Source organism: Epinephelus moara, chromosome 6 (genome assembly GCF_006386435.1).
Source record: "Epinephelus moara isolate mb chromosome 6, YSFRI_EMoa_1.0, whole genome shotgun sequence".
Taxonomy (NCBI): Eukaryota; Metazoa; Chordata; class Actinopteri; order Perciformes; family Serranidae; genus Epinephelus; species Epinephelus moara.
Genome location: NC_065511.1, coordinates 35402882 through 35425842, shown reverse-complemented (window position 1 = coordinate 35425842; position 22961 = coordinate 35402882). Strand labels below are relative to the sequence as shown.

At 40.2% G+C, this 22961-nt stretch overlaps 1 protein-coding gene and 1 long non-coding RNA gene across 2 annotated transcripts in view; one reads left to right on the top strand and one right to left on the bottom strand.

Annotated features, from left to right (window-relative positions):
* Window positions 1-18233, top strand: part of LOC126391303 (uncharacterized) — a 36023-nt gene extending 17790 nt beyond the window's left edge. The window contains exons 3-4 of the long non-coding RNA XR_007570073.1: window positions 7553-7627; window positions 17985-18233. This is a non-coding gene — a long non-coding RNA (uncharacterized LOC126391303). The remainder of the gene's footprint in view (window positions 1-7552; window positions 7628-17984) is intronic.
* The window catches only part of pear1 (platelet endothelial aggregation receptor 1), an 84552-nt gene that overhangs the window by 31803 nt on the left and 29788 nt on the right, over window positions 1-22961 (bottom strand). Inside the window, exons 2-5 of the mRNA XM_050045900.1 lie at window positions 13012-13122; window positions 11912-12013; window positions 11715-11815; window positions 4448-4540 (exon numbers count right to left, since the gene is read on the bottom strand). Of these exons, the coding sequence (XP_049901857.1) occupies window positions 4448-4540; window positions 11715-11815; window positions 11912-12013; window positions 13012-13122 (407 nt within the window). The remainder of the gene's footprint in view (window positions 1-4447; window positions 4541-11714; window positions 11816-11911; window positions 12014-13011; window positions 13123-22961) is intronic.

Genomic DNA, 22961 nt, shown 5'->3' with positions numbered 1-22961 from the left:
GCTAACATCAGGACGTCATCTGTTAAAAGCCTCCCGTTGTCGGATACAACATGAAACTACTCCAGTTAGCTCAATCATGTTGTAACTCAGACATCCGCTGGAAAAATATTTTTTTTCACGTTGACGAGACGGCGTTTTGGGTGGAGCGGTCGCTATGGACGCGGAGCTTGCTGTTTCTGTAGGTACACATTTCCTGGGGACGCCTGCATGTCTCAGTCACGCCCCCTCCATTGTGATTGGCTAAAGCGCAGCATCGTTCAAACTCAAAGCCCCACCCTCCCCCCCTCTCTAATTGTCTTTCACACAGGGCTGCCGACAGATTCTCCAATGTAAATTGCAGAATCTGTCTTGAGAGATTAATCTACACATAATCTATCTTGACTATCTAAACAGACAGGAAAGGGGGAGTAAGTTACATTTTAAGCAATAAGGATGAGCCGAGTGAACCAGCAAACACTTTCCTTATTTCAAAAAATATGTTATCCACTTTGTTCATCATGCATTGTACATATCATTTATTAATTTCTCCATCTCATGAATCTCTTTGATGATTTCAAGCCAATTATCTACAAAAGGTGGAGCAACTTACTTGTCGCCATTTGCGAGTGTTTGCTTTTTTGCTTCTACTGTCTGTTTATTGTGAATAATTGGTAGGACCGTGTCGTTGACAGTGCATGGCTCTATGTGTGAACACTGCATGTGTGCAGGCCACAGCAGTTGAGCATGGTCGTCAAGCACTGCTCACACAGGCAGTGTGGCCCGGTCGTTAGCTAGCCCAGTGGTGCCAGGTGAGGTAGCAGTGTATGCATGCTTAACTGTGCACTGTGATATGGATTGTGGGTGTAGTTAGGGAGAAAGAAAATGGTTTCTTTATGAAACTGCTCACAACAAGGTCTGCAGATTATCTTCAGTAACCAGATCTTAATTTCTGGAAAGCGGCATTGCTGTTGAGTTTTTTTTTTAAATACATTTTTTGGCACTTTGAGCACCACAAGCTGAGTGCAACTCACACCAAAACAATCTAGACTGATAACTAGCACTACAGGTAAGATGAAATACATACATTTTGACTTTAGGGTGAACTGTCCTTTAAAGTTAACCTCTGTGATGGAGATATAAATATGTATCCATGTATCATTGGCATAACCTCTACAGTGATACAGACCAGTATCTGTAATACTGAGTGCATGTAAACTTACTGATGAACACACACTGGCATCTCTTGACTGTCTTTTAAGGAATGCACACTGATATGTTGGGAAAATTCTTCTTTCTCCCCCTGAGAGTTATCCAAGCTTTGGTTTGGGTTTTGCTTGCGTACAAAGTCCACATAATCTGCTGGTCATCCAAACAACCTTCCTTGCTTGTTTTTTATTCCAGGCTCTGTGCCCTTCTATCAAAATCTGCCCTGGAACATGGTTTATGTAAAGCAATAAATTCTTTGACGTGACATTTTGTTGCTCCCAGTGAGCCACATTCCTGTTTTTCTCTCACCTCAATCACTGCCATTACAACCATAATTTCATTTTTTATTTTCTCCCACGCATCCTCTCTCTTTGGCAGTGGTGAAATGTAACTGAGTACATTTACACAAATACTCTATTTAAGGACAAATTTGAGGGAACTTGTACTTTACTTGAGTTTTTCCATTTTATGCTACTTTCTACTTCTACACCTCTACATCTCAGAAGCTTCTCACATACTTTCTTTTACCCCAGGACAGCTTTAGTTGCTTTTCAGAATACAATGACTCATACCCTTGCTGTCCAGTGAAAACCATGTATCTCCAAATTTGGTGATTTTGAATGTTAATATTTGCGATAAACAGAAGGATGAAGCATTCCTTTATGTGTTGAGACAATTCTCCTACTTCTTAAAGGAGCAGTGTGTAGGATTTAGATGATTTAGTGGCATCTAGCTGTGAGGATTGCAAATTGCAACCAGCTGAAACTTCTCCAACGTGCCAAGCATTAACTCCTATCGGTGGTCATTATTCAGGAGGTTTTTACTGGGAGCCAAATTATCCGTAGAGGTCTCTTCCTCTCCAAAAACCCCCAAAACAAAACAAAAAAAACAGGTGATTTAAACTGGTAAAATCTCTAAATATTTATGTTAAAGATTAGTGTTTCTCCAACACTGTTTAGCTCGTCACAGATGAGCCTCTAGCCTATTACCTACAAAGGTGTGCTCACCTTTTTCTCTGATTATTTAAGATCCAGACATTCAGGAGGTTTTTATCGGAGGCCAAATTATCCGCAGAGGTCTCCTCCTCTCCAAAACAAACAGAACTTTTGATTTACACTGGTAAAATAAATGAATAAAGCACTTTAACTTTAAATAATAAGTGCTTTCCAGGTGTTGCTCGACACACAGAGGCTGCTAGCTGGGGCGGCCGTTGCAAAAATGCAAAAGACCCTGTCTAGAGCTAGTGTTTGGTTTGGTTTGTGTGTTCTGGGCTACTGTAAAAACAAGGCGTTGCAACATGCCAAACGTTGTTTACGAGGACACACTTCCTCTGTAGATATTAACGCCTCATTCTTAGATAACAAAAACACAGTTCTTATTCCAGGCGATTATACACTAAAGAAAACATACTTATTATATTATATTCCATTTCTGCCAATATATACCTCTAAATCCTACACACTGGACCTTAAAGATGAATAAAGTCTTTCAAGTTTCTCTTGGATCAGCTGGAAAATGCATCAACACAAACTGCATCTTTTTAGAGATTTGTGGTTCTCACAGGATAGTGACACTACAAACATATAGTGATCTTATGGAGAATGATGCATTGCTGTAGATTAGACTACCAAACAGTATATAACGGAGTTAAAATGAGCACAAATTTAAACATCTACAACAGTAAAATGCAACATGACACATTAATGCAGCAGTAATATTCATCCATAAACGTTTTATAATTGGAAAACACTGACAGGGAGCATTTTACTGCACAGTGAGTGCTTTACTTTTGAAACTTTTAAGTACATCTGCTGATAGTACTTACATACTTTTACTTTAGTAAGGTTTTGAATACAGGACTTTTACTTGTAATGGAGTATTTCCACAGTGTGATATTGGTACTTTTAGTTACGTAAAGGCTCTGAATACTTCTTCTACTACACCACTGATTTTCTTTTCCACCTTCTTTCATGTGTAGAGCGAAGAGCATTGAGTTTATTTTCCCTTCCCTCTTCTTTTCTCCATAATAAGGGGTAAACAGTCCCTAAAAGAGTTCAGTATGAAAACCTCAGGCCCCTCTCCTCTTTCCCATACTTAGATAGCTCAACACACAGGCATCCAGGAAGTGTCAGGGCTCGTTCTGCCAAAAAAGACTCCATTATGGGACGATACACTGGAGCCAAGGCTGGAGGGAGGAGGAAGAGAAGGAGGAGTGGAAGAGGAGAAAAGAGCAGAGTGAAAGCAAAGAAAGAAAATTTAAGTGAGGGTTAGAGGAGGGAGGGAGTGTAAGGAGAGACGGAGAGGGAGAGAGAGAGTGGGGTAACATTTTCCATTTCCCCTTCCCATCATCCCCCTGTCAAGACACCAACCACTACCCGTTAAAGCTAATTCCTTCTCTGTGCAGAGGAATAGAGGGGGAAAATGGAGGAGGGCTGTGTACTATTGACCCAGCTGACTGTGTTGAAATGGGCTGAAGGTAGTGGAAAAACCTTCATTTCACTTGGGGGACAGCAGCCCCGCGAAATGTGGCTCTGGTTTCACACTCCACGTTGGTTGCACGATCAAATTTAAGGACATTTCAGACAAGACAAACTGGGTTAGACTCACTGTTCTGAGTCGGTGCCTCGAATAACTATTATATAACCGTTTCTGCTGACTTTAGTTTCGTAAAAGACGTCATAACGGGCAGAAGGAGCAGATTTAATGTCTTTTTCTTAGTTCCTTTTTATAGACTATGACTACTCTCAGTATATCATTCAATATTTAACTCATAATTTATTACTTTCATGCTATTTTGTTACATTTGTTGGAGCAGAAGTTTCACTTGTATTACTTTATGTTGTATTTCTTTAGAGTATTTCTCAACTTTAATTAGAAAAGCTGCTCAAAAGTTGAGTTATTATTATTCATTTTGAATAGTAGGTGAGTGAAAGATGGAGGTGCAGCTCCTTCTGGTCTAGTAAACTGGTTTCTGGACTGAGGCTGACATTAATGACTCATTGCTGTGGATGCGGTAATGCTCCCTTGCTGTTTCCATTGGAAAGCTCTCTGAGTGTGATGGAGTGGTGTATGTGAAGATCAGCCACTTGACTAATGGCCCGTTGTCATTTCCTGTTGTGTATGTCAAGGTTATTTGTGTGTGCACCTGAAGAGAGAGAGAGAGGGAGAGAGAGAGAGAGAGAGAGTGGTGGAGGAGAAAAAGCAAATGAGAGCGAGTGAGTGAGGAAATGTCTCTGAGCGAGGGGAAAAGGCTGATTCATACCACTGGAACAGTCGTCGCCTCGCCAGCCTCCCTCACATTGGCAACGGTCTGGAGCGACACATCGACCGTGGACACACTCCTTGGTGCAGCGAGCTGTTGATGAGAAACAAACTTTAAAACAAACCCGGCTTTGTGGAGAATAGTCAAGTGGAAATATTCAGTATGCAGTAGATGACAGACAGTGGACAGTGGACAGACAAGTGGACTGAAGTCTGCAAAAACAAGTGCAACTGTAAAAGAGTCTATGAGAAAATGACCCTATTTCTCACTTAATTTATGACCTCACTAAACATTTTCCTCATGAGTTCATGATCTCAATCACTGTGTCTAAGTCTTCTTCAATACAGCATAGTGTTAATTTTGTAAATTATGGTCCCATTTAGAGCCAAACAGACGATAAAGCAGGGTATGCTTTAGGGCGGGGCTACCTTCAAATTGACAAGTCACAACCATGGCAACCCATCAATCAGGATAGAGCATTGATGTATAAAGAGAACTGAATACAGCGTTGGGGGCAAACAAACAAACAAACAAGATGGTAACAGCCAAAATGCCAAAATTGAGGCTCCATAATGGTTGTCCACAAATCAGTGGGTGGTGTCACAGAGGCTACACCCACTTCTTTTATACCGTCTATGGATGTACCCCCATGGCCCAATACAATGAGCCCAAGAACACCTTCATCAGCAACACCCGCTGTGGTCCATCTGTGATATGAATCTGACTGGATGTTATTTAATTCACTAACAGTTATATTAAAGTGGATATTGTGAGACTAATTATTTTCCACACAAGAACATGTGACACTAAAACTGTCTGTGTTTAGACTCGAACTCTTGTTTCATCCTTTTATTTAAAGAAGTCTAAACAATGTCACTTGACTCCCTCCTTTGCACCTGTCATGATTACCACAGCCACTAGAGGGCTTTGTCTCTTTAACATAAACATACAGTTGGTGCTTCTCAATGTCAAGGAAGGATTCTTAAACGACTGGATTTCAAGGCTACGTCATCAAATCCAGCCAAAGGAATGTTTCGGTGTCAAGGATCCTTTGAATCCTACCGTGGACCGAGTCCTTCCTTCAGAGAATTTTCAAGGATGCATGTTTGTATCCTCAGCAGGCATGAAGTACCCACAATTCTTTGACCACGAGTTGCCTGAATTTAAGGCAGGGCCACTTCAGTGGTCTCGGAAGGACTCGGAAGGACTTCAGTGATGCACACCTGGGCACCCGCAAGCCTGTTCCGATGTGTGCTCTCCGAATGCTAGGAGGGAGTCCTAACTACGCTCAATGGGACCCAACTTGGAAGGCAGAGCACCCATCTTACCAAGGGAGCATCCTGGACTTTGAGAGGCACTGAGTATTAGTAGTATAGTATGAGTCATTTTGTGGCTAAATTGATTGATGCTGTTGTTCTTCTTTCAGTAGGCTTGGCCAGGTTTCCATGCCTAATGCTACCACTTAGTAGTATTAATGCTCTTAGTTATGTATTGTAATGTTTTGTTTGTGCGTTAACTAGTTTTCACATAATCTAAAATGCAGCATGTGGCCTTCAGCTTCAGGTTGCAACTGCCTAAAGTTGGTCAGAGGTGTGTCCTGTGCAACTTGACCTTAGCGTAGCTGGTAGTTTATCTGTTATTGTGACAATAAACAAAGTGAGTATCAGCCTTAAGGCAGATTTATACTTGAGCCTACACCGTATCCTACGCATGTGACCTACACCGTTGCAGTTACACCTTCAAAACACTAGACGGCGATGGGGTTTCTGTGAAGTGTTGTAAAGTTTAGTTGATCCAAAACACACATTAAATATGGCTCAATAGAGGACATCTCAAACACAAGTACACAAATTAGCTTCATTATAACTCGCAGCATTCACAGACAAAGCACTTATCTTTTGCTTGACACATTTTCCCCACAAATACAACATGCTAATATTTGTAGCACAAGGTAGCACCTATGGCATTTTACATTGTATAAATTAGCCTAGCGGCGAGGGGAGATTTCTTCTACTCAGATGAAGCCAGGGACAACAGCAACATTTAACAAAGATAACATTACAAAATTCAACTTTATTACAACTCACTAGGTTCACAGACAAACTGTCTTATACTAAACACATTTTCCAAACAAATACAACATGCTAACGTTATTAGCACAAGTCTATGGCTTTTAACATTGTATGAATTAGCCTAGCGACGAGTAGAGATTTCCTCTGCTCATATGAAGCCAGGATAAATCACACTCAAGACTTAAAATGCTATTTGTGTGGAGGCTTTATTGTCTTCACAATTTATTGTTTCGTTTCCTTTATCTGTGAAATTAAAGTAAATAAAAGCTTTGTTTACACTGAGGGAAATAGTTTCAGCTTACAGAAATAGACAGGAGGTCTGCGTCGCCACAATTACATGGATATACTACTTTATGTTTTATTTTTAACCAAATCCTACTTTTTTATTTTATTTTTTATTTTTTTGATTTGCTTAGCGACTGTAGGCCTATATAAAGCGATGTTTATTATCACAGATGTCTGACACTGACACTACTTAATGATAATTTTGATGTCACTTGTGCATATTTACTCTTTGTGCCCCCCCCCAAGGTAATAACTGTGTGTCCTATTTGTGAAGTGTGTGTTATTTTTTGAAGAGCGCTAAGAAGGACCATGTACCGTGTGTTAAATCCATTTCACAAGTGCACTTCAAGTGTTTTTATTTCAATTCAATTAAAAATCTATTCACCCAAATTGCATTCTTTCCCTCTAAATTTATTCTGCTCATCATAAACAGTGTGTGAGCACACAGCCCGACAGCTGGGCTCAGCCGTACAATTGAAAGCTCCAGTGTTAGATGCCATTCATACTGTCAAGGAGCCTCTTCTTAGAGAGTCAGTCTTTGAGCTGTGTTCTTGCAACATCAAAAATGGTTCTCTTTTAATTAAGTTAATTCAAATATGCATTTATGCGTGAGGACTAATAATTCCACCAGAGATCTCTTCATTTTTCATTTCACTAGACAAGTGTTTTCCAGCCACACGCTGTATCATGCACATGGTGATTTTCTTTCAATAAACAATAATTTAGCTGATTATTTTGTCCTCTCTAGTTGAAGGTGTGTGGATACTGGAGGCTGGAGATTTGGGGATCTAGGAAAAGGCCAACATGCCATTAAATGAAGGAGGTAAGTGTAATTGCATCTAATTATATGTATTTAGAAAATAAAATGCTGTACATGGTACACAAAGTGGGTTTAGGAGGAGTTATAGATGACACGTTGAAGGCAGGGATGTTTCAGTTATAAAGCTTTCAATCTTTGCTTCTCTGATGTCAGTCATTAGAATCAAAGGCTTTTGTGTTTGGCGACAAAAGAAAACTCTTCACACACAAACACACGCACACACACACGTGCACAATGTTTCATGAGACCGCTGCGAAAGGTGGCTCAACAATAAGCAACCAAAAACGCACATTATCTCTTCTGAGTGCAAAACATTTATCTCCAAAATGTCAGTTATTCAAGCACAAAACACAGAAACCGTGTTATTACCATCTGAGATCATCCAGTGATGTATGAGAAGGTTTGTAAAGCAAAGGTAGAATTTTCTCTAACCATGAGAGGCCGTGTATGGTTTCACTTTATTTACATAAGTCACTGCTGACTGTCAGCAATAACAGCGTGTCAGCAAACTGTTGACAGCTGCATCAGTTTCAGACAACACTTAACTATCTGTTATTTTAACTACTGCACCCATAAATTGTGTGTGGTAATGGATAAAAAAAGTCTTTGGCAATAAAATGTTTCTCAGTACCCTCATTTCTAATATAATGTTTCCCAATGTGCATTGTGAAACACAGCTACCTTAAACTGACAATTAACTTCACAGGAAAGTCCTTAAAATTAAGATTAGGATTGAGATTAAAGGTTTATGATTACTTAAGTTGCATAAAAAGCTCAGTTTGTTAGGAGGATATCATGGCAACTGAGTCAAGAATCAAATCCATATGTAGGAATGTTTCTCCCTTTCAACATATTTAATGTATTTATGGATCTGCAGAACATATTTAATCTAAAGGATAACATGTTGAAGGCAGGAAACATGAAATCAAACTAAACCAAAACTACTTAAATATCAAAACACCTCAGATAACAAAAAGAACTGACGGATTTATTCAAATTATATTAAAAACCTGTAACAGTATTTCATAAATAAATCTTGACCCGACGTCTGAAAGTCTCACATGTTTTGGACACATTTGATTTATGTAATAGAAGGCTTCCGCTTTGGCTGTATCATTTTCTCAAGGCTCATTACATAAAGGCACACAGGCCTTGGTTTAGTTTGCCCTCCGATGATATTATTCATATGATGCAGTTTTCTGTTTATCTCTCACTGAGCTGTGCAGGCAGCACTGCCCCACCTCTGAATTCATCAGTAACAGATGCGTAGTTGATGAAATAAAAGTTGCTGAAATGATTTGAAATCCGTGAACTGAAATGAAAATATGTAAAATTATGAAGAGGGTTTTTCACGGTGTCAGCAACACGCAGTTCAGTTTAAAATTCCAGTCAGTACAGCCAGTATCAGCACGAGGAGCCTCAGCGGGAAGAGAACCCATAATTGTGGTAATTCCAGTGTCATGTGTTACTCTCATTGATTGTGCACGTCGCATGGAAAAAAACACAAAGATGGGATTTTGGCGTTGTGCTGGATTCATCCAACTTCAGGTTAGTTTATTTATTCAGGCTCATTTTAAATGACAGTAGCAGAGGAAACAAAGTGACTCAAATCTGGCTGTAATATATGTTGAATGCATTCGTGGATTTTGAGATAGCCTTTCATAATCCTGTTTATACAAAATGTTAGTTTGTACTGTACTACTGATATTGCACACCCATGGGTGGGACCAGGGGTGTAGCTATCATTGAGGTCATGTCCTCACTTATTTTTCTGGGAATTTAGGCTTTTTAGCAACCAAGGAGAAGTATACAGTCTATAAATAAAAAGTAACACAGTGTGAACATCTCACAGGCTGATCCAGGACTTCTTAGAATCTGATATAGTTTTTAGTTTTGGCTACTTTTAGGCCAGGAAAAAGATAAATCAAGATTTCTCTGCATGCTCATAAGTGATCGCACTATTTGTCATTTTAATATTTGTTTTGTAAAGTGACTTTGTAACATCTGTTCAGGGACTACTCATGAAAAATAGCCTCTTCGCTAACACAGCAGTGTTTATTAATGTAAATTGTCCTATTATTTTGTCATTTCAATTTTTATTGATTTTCTTTAAAACAAATGAAAACAAAAACCAAAAGACAGTCTATTACAGCAACTAAATATATTTCACAGATGCACCCATATGTACTTCAATGTCATGAGCCCTTAATGTATAATAATAATAATAATAGATTTTATTTATAACGCACTTTACATTTGAATACAAATCTCAAAGTGCACAGTACAAAGGCAACAATAACAATAAAAGCAACAGTAACGGTAAAATCGAGCAACAGAGCAAAACAATAAAAACAGTCAGCAGATAAAATCAGATAAGATTAGTCAGGATAGGCTTTCTGAAAAAGGAAGGTTTTGAGTCCTTTTTTAAATAGAAAAATGTATCCCAGACAGAATTTCCCTGTTGTATTATTCATTCGAGCCAGTAAATATTTAAAGGAGGCAGTTTCTGTTCCAGTTCCTTTCTCTACTGCCTTAAAACAACTCTTGCTGCGGTAATGAAACCATTTATTAATATACAAAACTGAACCCTAGTGACATCTGGTAGCAAAAAAGTTTGTCCCGGAGAAGACATAACTGATGGGTGTGCGGCAACGGCTGCGTAAATTGCCCTTGTTAAATACAGCAATAAATAAGCAAAGTAAGAATTAATCATTTTTCCATCAGAATTTAATTTTCTACACAGTGGAGGGGGCTTTGGAACAAAATCTAAATTTCATTTTCTGTCACCACTCATCCTCCCAAGTGAAGGCTTGAGCCTTTCCCAGCTGACACTGGGCGAGAGGCGGGGTACACCCTGGACAGGTCACCAGACTATCACAGGGCTGACACATAGAGACAGACAACCATTCACACTCACATTCACACCTACGGACATTTTAGAGTCACCAGTTAACCTTTGGACTGTGGGAGGAAGCTGGAGTACCCAAAGAAAACCCACGCTGACAAGGGGAGAACATGCAAACTCCACACAGAAGGGCCACAGCCGGCCAGCAGGTCAGAACCTGGAGCTGTCTTGCTGTGAGGCAACAGTGCTAACCACTGTATCACAGTGCCACTAAATCTGAATGCCTTATATATTTAATTTGGAAAAAATGAAATAATTATGATAAAATAATAATTAAAACATTACTCGATCTCATGACCTCAGAGTGTAGCTTTGGCTGGGACAAGACTATTTATTCAATGACAGCAACCCATTCCCCAAAATAATGTTGGCATTGTATTTTATTTGTACACTATGTAGCAGATACCTCTAAACTTTACGTTTTATTTATGTTTCAACAACATTGTGGTTAAGGTGTGGTTAGGTTTAGGCACAAAAACCACTTGGCTATAGTTAGGAATAAAACATGTTTTGGTTCAAAATACTCGGTTTTGGCTGGAAACACAGCAATGTCTGTAAAAAAAACCCCAACTGATTTTCTTGGCACTGTCCCTGCTAAAAAACACAGCAATAGGTCGCTAAAACACAACCGGTTTCGTTTTTTGTTGGTCTTGAACAGGGGTCTGCAGCTTGGCAACGTCTCGCCTACGTGTCACGCCATCCACCATTCCCTCCACCTCTAGATGACAAAGTCAGCTCATATACTACGACACTAAACGTTGATTTGATATGTGTGAAACGTGGCATTGTAATGTATTCATGGTTTGCAGAAACGTACAGTGTCAGTATATCCTTCTGGGCAGATGACACACACCTGAGTATCTTCGGTACTCGATGTGGGCTCAGAGCGTACTTTTTCTAATGTAATAAAATAGACATTTAAGGGGTGTTCCAGCCCTTGGGAGGCTGCAGGCCTGTGAATCAGTGTACTTGGGTGTTTTATTGTGGTGACGGTGTATAAAATCACACATCTCTGATCTCTGATGGTCCCCTGCTGGCCGTGAATCTTGCCAAACCTTTCTCCTCCTCCTCCTCCTCCTCCTCCTCCTCCTCCTCCTCCTCCCCTGTTTCAGCTTTCCTACTGTCAGTCTCAGTGATAAAAACATGTACATAGGCGAGGGTTAAAAGTTTTCCATAATTACTTACGGACACATTTGTCTCTGCTCTCGTAATAGCCTGGACAGCACTGGTATCTCTTGCGGTAGTCTGTCTTCACCGCCTGCCTGTAGGCCGTCTTGTAGGTGATCCTGAAAGCAAACACAGTCAGACAGGACATTTTGACCCTCCACTGACAGGAACAGGAAGTCACTGAAGCAGGAAATGAGTCATGGTGCTGCTGCTACCTGTGGCGCATGCATCTGTAGGAGGTGCGAGGGTCGGCGCAGGGCTCCTCCGTCACGTGGTCATAAGGATGGTAGTAGGACTCTTTCACTGAGGTGGTGAAGCTGAAAGTAGAAACATTTACAGTCAGAGGAAACATTTTGATAATCTGTTAATCCTTTATTCATTTTTTCAGCAAAACATTTGCAGGTTCCAGATTTTTCAGATGTGAGGATTTGATGCTTTTCTTTGTCACATCTGATAGCAATTTGAATATATTTGGGTTTTGGACTGCTGGTTGGATAAAACAAGCAACTTCAAATCATCACCCTGACTTCTTAGACATTATTACGAGTATTTTTCAACTATTTTCTATTAAGTGATTGATTTAGCAGATTAATTAATCATGGAAATAACTGTAAATTTATTTATTTATTTCAGTCCTCATTAACCGATATCAAGGTAGCAACTACTCTTACTGCAGTCCTGCATAATTCTATAAAACAAATATGGAATTAAAAATCCAAGGCAAAGGGGAACAAAAGACAAAAAGAAATCAAACTACAGCAATAAATCAACAACAGTTAGAATAGTTATGACAATTACAGTAGATAAATCCTGATTATTTTTGCTGATCCCTGACTTTGCTCTAGCGCCACCACGAGGTTGACATTTGTAATTTTTGAGAGAAATATCTAAAAAACTATTGCAGGACTTGTCATGCACAGGCATTCACATCCCACTCAGGATGATCCTGAGACTTTCCATCTTTCCATCTAGCGCCATCATCATCGTCGTCATAATTTTAACTTGTCCAAAACTTTGGTTTCTGACCAAATACCTGAAAACATGATGATAGTCCCATCTGCCTCAGCTGGACTCTGCTAATTGGCAAGTTAGGATGGTGAACATGGTGAACTTATCTTCTAAACAAAAAGTTAATTTCCGCATCTACAGAGTTTTTCTCATCATAATTCATTTGGCTAACTGCTCGTTAATCCTGTTGAAACCACAACTTAAACTTTCAGCAATATGTACCCAGCACTGTATGAGAAAGTATGTTTAATCTGACATAACAGCAACAGTGACATTTATTTATTTGTCACAGTCAAGCAGGCCTCACCTCTCCCACAGGCTGCACACATTGGGGTCTCTTGGGTTCAGAGAGTAGCTCAGACCAATCAGGAAGCTAAAAAGCAGCAGGACGGCGGAGCTCTGCAGAGTCGACATGATCCTGAGGGAAAGGAGGACAGACGTTTACAGAGGGATGCAAACACCCAAGTGTATCAGCAATGACAGCACAGAGCCAAAACATATTCTTTATGTTATGAGGAAGAAAAATAGAAGGCAAACACAATAAAAGCAACATTTTTACGATGCAAAGCAATCTGGTTCTGCAAGAAATACCTACGTTTTGTTTATTTGTTATTGTTTATTTTGTCAAGTTATATATTGGGAAATAATATAAGTACACCTCATAGATGTTTATTTACAAGCCTCAATGTATCATTCTGAAAAGGAAAAAAACAAACGAGTAAAGTATGTTTTTTGCTTTGTTACTGAGTGACAGATCTGAGCAGCCTTGAAACGCAGCAGTACCTCTGCAGAACTCTGTGACGTTCAGTGGAAAATGTTGCACACAGATGGAAAAGTTCCATTCCTGCTCTCGACTGGAGATTTGCATTCATTGTTTTTGTTTTTCATTTACTATAATTAACATTTCACAGCGTGAAAGAAAGATTCATTGAGAGCTGGTTCTCGGTACCTATAAATTGCGGTTAAGGTTCAGCCTCTGGTTGTTAAAGAGTTTGTTAAATGCTCAGCAGAAGTGAGGCAAAGAGCCAGAATCGAAGAGTAACGCTGTCTGCTCCCCGCTGTGCTCCACACCGTCTCAACAGGGTACATAAAACACAGGCATCAGGAGATGACCTGACAGCGGACAGGATAGATGGGGTAGAGTGAGAGCACAAGTAAGAAAGAAAACAAGAGAGAGCGGGATCTGAGTCAAGAAATGTGACACCCAACTTCATCCTGACCCCTATCAATCAGTGCTGCAGTGAGGCCTCCACGCTGCTCTGCTGTCCCCTTCCACACTCCAGCAGCATCTGGATCTGATCAGCGCAACGGCCCAAGAGAGTGCCTCGGCGCGGGGACCCTGTTGGGCTCTCAGGGAGCAAAAGGAAGGCAGTTTTTCCCTTTTTTCCTTTACAAATATCCAATGCAAATGAACAGAACTTCAGCAGGCCAATGGTGTGAGCCCTCTGGTAAAAGCATCGTGGGAATTGAACGGCATTTCTAGAAAACTGGACGTCATGTTCACATAGCATCAGTCAGGCATGTTCTCCTCTGTTTTCTCAACAAGTCCCATCTGACAGAGTTACTGTACCACGGCCTCTCATGTCATCGACTCAGGGCCTCAGGGAGAATTCTGATATGTTGGGACAGCGACATCGCGGCCACAGATCAAGATTATCTTCTTCATGAAAAACACCTCAGATCTCAGAAGGAGGAGTAACGACAAAGATCTCTCTTGCTGTCCAAACAGTTCCCCCTCAACAAATATCATTAACTTTACAGATTGTTTCTTTAGAGAATTGTATGACCTAAAACTTTATTAAAATTTACCCTAAGAATTAGTGTAAATTTTTTGTCAAGTAAGGCCTGTCATACAGTACAAGACTTTGAAAAACTTTTGAAGGATTGAAGTCTGACACCTTCTCACATCTAAAATAAAAGTTTTTTTTTGTCACACACTATGGGTGCATTTGGAAATACTCGCTCTGAGTGCCAGAGCGCACTCTGGCACAAACTGGACCGTTCGTAAGGTAAATTAGAAGCGCTGTAGGAATGTACCGTTGGGGTATTCGGAACATCTCTTGGAGCAGCAGAGTGTACTCTGGGCACTTTGTCTGGGGAGACGGGGCATCAGAGCGCCAAGTTGGGTGAATGTGTGATTGATTTAACTGTTCATTAATTCATGCAGAAATAGAACACTCTGTTTCTTCCAACAACAGCGCCCTCATTTTAATTCAGAGCGACAGATAGGATTTGCTAATGCACTGTATACGATTTCTCAAAGACTGAGGATCTTGCAGCATCACTGTTTGCAAGACTACAACTAGATTCCTTTTCAGATTATTTTCCATCCTGCTCCTGGTGGAAAATTTTACACCTAACTCCCTTTAAGAAATATGGCATACTAACAATTTCTTATGTGTCTGCAAAAAGACATAGCTCTAGAAATACAAGATAAAAGGTGTCATATGTTGATAGTATTTTTGTCAATTTGGCTTTAATATAATCTATAAAGATGAACTGTATGTGTGTACAATCTTTACATTTTGGATTTTGTTTCCTCAAATTGCTGCTAGCCTCTGTTGGTTAGCTTAGCTATTTTTAGTGTAAGGAAACCGTGGGAATGAGAGGTGAACCGTTCCAAAATGTAAGATAGTGTCATTAGTTTTGTAGGACTTTGGTCAGACACCAAAGTACATAGAGCAAACTATGATGTCAACTTCGGTGTGGTGCTAGAGAAAAACTCAGGGGATCACCAGTGTTATCGCAGTTCATTCTGAAGGGGAAATTAATGTCTGTCCAGAACTGAATGACAATCCATTCAATAGTTGTTGAGATATTTCAGTCTTGACTAAAACAACATCCTGTTTCGTTCACGTTAAAAGCATATATTTGCATTTTAAAGCAGGAGTGTGCAACTTTTGTTTTCCCAACTCTGGCAGTGAGACTAATGACATAAACACTGCTGACGCATGCTTATGATGTATGCCCGCAGGTGAGCTCACTGCATCTCCCCCGCCTCCAGGAATGCTCTCTTCAAGTGTTTCTTGACTTAAATCCTTCCTCTCAATGACAAGTTTATTTTTTGTCTGGAGCATCCAGTCCAGACAAGCTCCTAGACATACTCCTCGCTGCTGCTCCGCTGCTATCCTTGTATTCTTTTAATCATCATTTCAAACTGTTAGCATACACAGTATTAGAAGGTACCGTCAGAATCACGCACATACAGATGAAGTGTGAAGTGCGAAAACAAAACGAAAAGCAGTGCCAAACAAAAAAGGACAACAAAAATGAAACAAATTTGACATTAAATTGATAAATTACTCTCTCCCCCTTTTGCTTTGGATGGTAAAACACATCACTTCAAGTGCGCCAGCATCGTAAAGTCGCCACAGACACTCGACACCAAAACTGAGAAACACAGAGAGCTTTCCATCTTGTGACGGCTACTCAAGTATACTCAATCAAAACATAAAATCCAAGTCTCCTTTTAAAACAATCCAAGGCACAGTTTAGGGTTTGTGCAAAAATTGAAATGCCTTTATTTTACATGGTAACATAGATTAAAAAGGCCAACGCTTTGCGACTCACAGGTCCACATCAGGGACATTGTCTACTGTAGCTTAGGGTGCTTTCAGACCTAGAGTTCACTTGCTTTGGTCTACATCAGGGACTGATTTTGTTGTAAAGTTGTATAATTACCTAGAGTTGGTTCGTGTTCTCACGGCAGCATTTACAAGCGGACCAGATCAAATGCCTGCACAAGAAAGCTGCTCTTGATTGACACTTTCTAATGTCACAATGGAGGGACAACTACGCAGGTTGATTTTAGCGCTGCTCATCGTGGACTATATTGCTGTCATTGTTCATTTTAGTCAAACCATACAGTTTGAAAACGAGGCGCGGCTCCAACTAGAAAACAATGTTTTGATGCACTGGATGTGCTGAATGAGCATATTAAGGCAGTACAGGAGGAGGTGCACATTAATAATCCTCCAGGACTGTAACATGCTCATGTTTAACCCAAACAATGTGTCATGTGACTGCAGTTGGTTCAGATTGAGGTCGGAACACATTCTCACCACAAACGAACTGCACCAGAGTTCGTTTGTAACCAGACAGAGACCACCTCTTCAAGAAGGTCTCAGTCTCGTTTTTTTTTTTGGTGCGTACCCGAGTACGATTGCTGTCTTCACACCTGCCCAAACGAACCACGATTAAAGGGCAAACGAACTTGAGTTTGATTGAACCAAACCAAACAGGGCAGGTGTGAAAGCACCCTTACACACTTGTGCTGTGTTACACTAATGAGTTGGGTGAGATGATCCTTTCACTCGCCTGAAGTATCCAAAGAGCACCTGCATGTTATGACAACTTAGACCCAGCAGCACTTCTGCTCCTTTTTCTTCACAGAGAGCTTTCCCTTGTGGTGATGAGCTTAATCAGTATTGTGAGAACTTGTTTGGCAAAGGCTTGAATGTAATGGACGTTCATTTAGTAATCCAGTCACGAGAAAATATCTTGGCGTTGAACGTTTTTGCAAACCACAGATACTGTAAGTTACATTTGCATGTTATTATGTAGAGGATACAGTGAAACTTTATGTTAAATGTGGTTAACATGTCGTTAGGTATAGGCATAAAAACGACTTTGCTATAGAAAGGAAAGGACCATGTTTTGGCTTAAAATACCAGTTTCTGAAGCACAGACCCTGCTGGAAAAGCAGTGTTATCGTGGTAAAAGAAAAAAAAACTGCTTTTTGTGGCACTGTCAATGCTGGAAATTGGAAAACAGCCATAATTGGGGGATGTAATGATAAACTTTATTTAAGTAGCACCTTTCAAAACACAGTTACAATAAGGAAGGCCAAAACTAAAATTACGATAATGAATGGTAAATAAAATCAATAAAATAGACAGACAGCTCAGATAAAGTTAGGATAGGCTTTCTGTTAGAAGTATGTTTTTAGGAGAGACAGCCTTATATCCTCGGGCAGGCCGTTCCAGAGCCTCGGGGCCCTGATTGCAACAGCTCTGTCCCCTTTGGTCTTCAGCCTGGACTCTGGGACAAGCAGAAGACCTCTGCCTGAGAATCTAAAACTATGCAGGTTCATAAGGGTCTAGCAGGTCTGAAATGAAACCTGGAGCCATGAAGAGCCTTAAAAGTAATCAATATGATTTTAAAGTCAATCCTAAAACAAACAGGGAGCCAATGTAAAGAAGCTGAAAACTGGTGTGATGTGGTCGTACTTCCTGGATTTGAACAATTAGAAGTTGTAGCAAGTTTTTTTTTTTTATTAAGACAGGAATGAAGGCTGTTGCAGTAATCAAGACTCAAGAAACCCAGTGATAGGTGCCAAAAACACGCCCACGTTTGAGGTTGAAAAGCTGCTGGAAAAACAGCCAAGGGTAGCAAGGAAATCGTCTCCAACAGTGGTCTGCAGCTTGGCAGGCATCTCACCTACAGTACATGCCACCTACCATCCCCTTCACCTCCTGATGGCAAGTCAGCTTATATATTCTTTACTTCAGAAAAGTTGATTAATATAAAAACGTGCAAATGTATCATGTCTGTCCTTTGCAGAGCTCAAAGCAATTAAAAACAGATTTGTCAAATGTAAAGGTCAGTAAGAGTCAAGTTTAGTTATGTATCTTTGGTAAGAATTTGTGTAATATTTTGATGGAGGTTAAGTAAGATAAACTCCAAAGTACATCTGTAAGAAAACTATGCATGATTTAGAGACTTGACCCTGGTTTCTGGCAGAAGTTTCCACTGCATCATTTCACTGTCAAACTACTTTGTAGCTCTGTCTCCTTCATGTCATCTCTTTGTGGTGGAGAAACATATTTCTCTCACTTTTCATGCACATATTTGCATTTTAAGTCACACTGCTCTGGACATTTGGGGAAATTTCCCTGAGATGAGGAAGAGATTTGCCTGTGGCTTGGTGAATAATGCATGCCTCTAATAGTGCCAAGGTCAGCGACTCAATTCCCATCAGAGCCATTTCATGTGTGTTTACAAAATGTGTTCTTTATTGTGCTTTACAGAAGACAACTCAGAGTAAGGATTATGTGATGTGTTTGCAGAAACAGTCCACTATAAACACCTCTGCGATCAATCAGAAGCTTATTGAACAGATTTACTTCTACATTAACTCTGTCCGGCGGCTGGTTATCTCTGCTGGAGATTTGGCATGGTGAGGACTGCGGCATAAATCAGAGTGAGCGCACAGGTCTTCTGCTTCTGATAAACTGACTCTTACTACTCTCCTACCCACCGTCAGGAGTTAATTCACTCGCTGGCACAAACGCTAACGCCTCAGAAATCTGTGCCACAAAAACAGCATTTTACGAGAACAGGCATATGGCTTTTATTAAGAGGAGTCATCAACTTCACCAGCCACTTCATTGGGCTGGGGGTAAATATTTTTCATTACCTTCTTTTCATTTTAATTGTGCTTCATTAGAGAAAGGCTTCAAACCGCATGGGAATTCTTAAACGCTGAGAAAGAGGGCTTAATGAGTGCAGACGGAGTTGTTTTGAAGTGGAGCTCAGCCGCTGTTTGCATTGCATGTTTGGGTTACCTACAGCGGGGAGGGGAAGGCAGGTAGACGTCTGGAGCTCCAGGTGGTAGTATCATCATCTGGAAACCGGACTCCTCAAGGAGGCTACCCTGCTTTTAGTGGAGGGCAGGTACTCTAAAAATGGAGTTTTACATGCAACTCCACCACAAGTGTGGACTGATTGATTCTTCCCCTTTCCTCCTTTTCACATAATAGCCTTCTACTCCATTACATTCAGCCCTAAGCTATCATTATTTCCTTTGAGCTTTTTCCAAACTGCAGCTCTGAACCTTTTCACTTGGACAAGCTTGGCCAGGCGGGAGGAAAGCACAAGTAGCATGATGTATCGCAACAGTTTTTCCGTTCAGTTGTGATGTGTTTAGCTAGCAGCTAACTGGCAGTAAAGCATGCACACCTCCACAGTTCACAACCACTGGTCAAAGAGGTAAAGTCTGGACCGAGATCAGTAAAAAACCACAACAGTAGAGGCTACTTCAACATATTTTGGTCTTGTTTGTAATGAAAACAGCAGACAATCTCATCCAGTGCAGAGGGACTTTCATGTGGCTCTATAAACCAATAGAAAATAGGCAAAATACCACACACACACACACACACACAGGCGTAAGTGCATGTGCATATACACTTAAACACAACGTTCAAATGCAGGCACGTGCACACTCTTAACACCCACACACTTTCAAGGACTGATCATGTGTTTTCATGTTCTGGAGACATTACACACACATCAAATGAGTCCCATACGCTGAAACGAGTTCAGAGAGAAACTATTTTTAGTGTCTGAGGACATTTTGCTAATTCACTGAGCTCCTCTCGACTGACTCATACTGTCAAGTCCCACAGCAGCAGCCCACGCGTACATGCACCGCACCAACTGAGGAATGCTGTGAGCTGTTTAAGGGCCCCGCAATGCTCTTAACAGAACCGCACAGGGGCTTCAGTGAAAACAAAGCCCAAACGAAAACAGATGCACTGGTTTTATATTAATCTCACCAGACACTCGTACCCATGTTATTACCATATTCTGCTTCAATCAAGGGCCCTTCAGGACGCATAAGCGCTGACAACTAGAAAATTATTTTGATTCGGTTTCATGCAAGAGAGCCATTTTCTTGACAGATGAGTATTCCCATCAGACTGCATGTTTGCATTAGTTAAACAGTCAGGACAGAGTCTGCACCCATGTAGGAACAGGACCTCCATCTCTAATGTGATTATCAGTAACATGAAGATACAACAACCTGTTAAAGGAAGAGTTTGACATCTTGGGAAATAGGCAGAGAGTTAAATGAGAGAAATGAAATGAAAACTCTTATGTCTGTCCATTAAATATCAGGCTGAAAGCAGGAGACATTTAGCTTAGCTTAGCGTAGCTTAGCATAAAGACTGGAAACATGGAAACAGCTAGCCTGGTTCTGTCCAAATATAACAAAGTCCGCCCACCAGTGCCTCCAAAGTTTACAAATTAACACATTTTATCTTTGTTTCTTCCATACAAAACTAATCTTAAGCTTCTTTGGTAGCTTTTCACGCTGATGTTTAAAAGCTGCTTGGTTTGTGTAACAGTTCTTGTAAATATACAGCACGACAATGAAATAAAAGCAACTGTTTCCGAGACTAGAGAAGGATATCTTTTGTCCTTCATACAATGAATCTAGGTATGGATACGGAAAAAAATCATATCTCGGTGTTTTGAGTGAAATGGGCTACATGTGCAGTTGCAAGTCAAAGCCACATTTTAAATGTCACAAGCACTTTTGTGATCAAAATAAAGTAAAATCCCTGTTTGAAAAGCTGCACAACATGTACATGAAAAATTATATAAAACAAGTAGCAGGGCTGTACGTTTAAGTTTTTGCACACAGCACTGGAGCTACAGAGGTTTTAAGGTTTGCAGCACAGGACACAAAACTATAACATGACTATAAAAGTATCACATAGGTTTGAAACCAATGCAAAATCTTTGTGGTGGGAGCTGAAAAGTCATTTTCCATCTGTTGGTGAATCTAGTGATGGAAAATGATTTAAATATTTTTATGTATTTAGGCTGTCAATTTTATTTATGCACAGAGCATCAACAGAGAGGCCGAGGGAGGGATGGAGTGAGACACTTTGTCTGCGTTCAATACGTCTTGCATATGAAACGTCTGTGTTGTCGGCTGCGTCCAGGTGCTGTCTCCATGTCGTAAAATAAACTACAACTACCAAGAAGAACGACAACACACTATGATCCACCTCAAACACAAACTAGCAGCGTAGTGCTAGATTGCATGTGTGCTACTACAATAATTTCATTCATCTCACAGACTGATTTATAGCGTAGCACTGCAACATATAGACCGATGTCACACTGTAGACTAATAAACAGACAGATTAAACAGAGGAGCAGCTCTGTGTCTCTTTGAGTGTCACTGGAGAACTTGTGAGTGGGTGAGTGGGGCGGAGATGTGCAGAGAGTGTGACAGAGGAGAGATGCACTCTGGTGTGCATTATGTAACACAACTTGACTCTATATCGATATAAACGGTGTTGTCTAGATCTATATCTTGCTTGAAAATATATCTGTACATTGTACATAGTCGTTATTTCGCCCTAGCCCTAAATGTGATCTTAAAGGTGTTAACGTCTTTATGACCATACGCCTAGAAATGTCCATGTTAGTTTGAGCTGTTTACGTTGGTAAGGGTAGTCGCAGAACTTTATTTGTACGGAGCGTGTTCCATGATGAACACAATACGGTGTTGCACATGGTCGGTAGGTCAGCATCAGTGCAGGCTCGCTGTCAGAGGGTTTTATAACTCACTTTGACTCCTCACTAGTTGGTTTGGGACGGCAATCAGAGGGGTGTAAGGGGTGATTTGGGAAAGGCCCGAGGTTGCTGGGTGCCTTCTGCGTAGCTAAGCAAAGATAACCAGCTGCTGACTCCAGTTTAACCTTGAGATAAGACACACATTAGAATGATATCGATCTTCTCATCAGACTCCTTGCAAATATTTCCCAAAATGTCAAACTACCCCTTTAATAGCTAAAGCATAACCAGCAGTCATTTTTTCAGCAATTCAACAGCAACTTATGAAACACATGAAATTACAAAATGCCATTTGCAAAAACTATTTCTTGCATGAGCCAAGATTGAGGATTTAGGCAATTTTAAGATATTTAAACTGTTTATCAAATGTATTAGTTGCAAAAATGAAAATGGTGTTAATTTTGAAGATGTTTCGTGATAAACCAAAGTACTGGATAAATTAAAACTGATGACGAATCAGGGCATCAAATCTAACCTGATTCATTTTGAGGGAAACATGAACATAGCAAAATTTCATGGGAATCTATGCAGTAGTTGTTGGGACATTTCACTGTTATGCACAAATTTCAACCTTATGGTGCAATTAGATGAAAACTAAGGGGATAATAAATCATAAGGATTTATCCTCTGGGGGCCATAAATATCTGTTGAGAAATCTGTACAAATCCATCATGTAGATGTCGAGATATTTCACTGGACAGGGCTTGACGCTAACTTTTTTCCCAAGGAGCACATGTGCTCCTAAGTTGAAAAAGTAAGGAGCGCACAAAGAACTTTAGGGGCACAATGTAAATTGATCAAATAATGTGTTTTCCGTAATAAATGTGATGCAAATAGACATTTACAAGCAAAATTATTTAATGAATTTGTATACAAAATGTA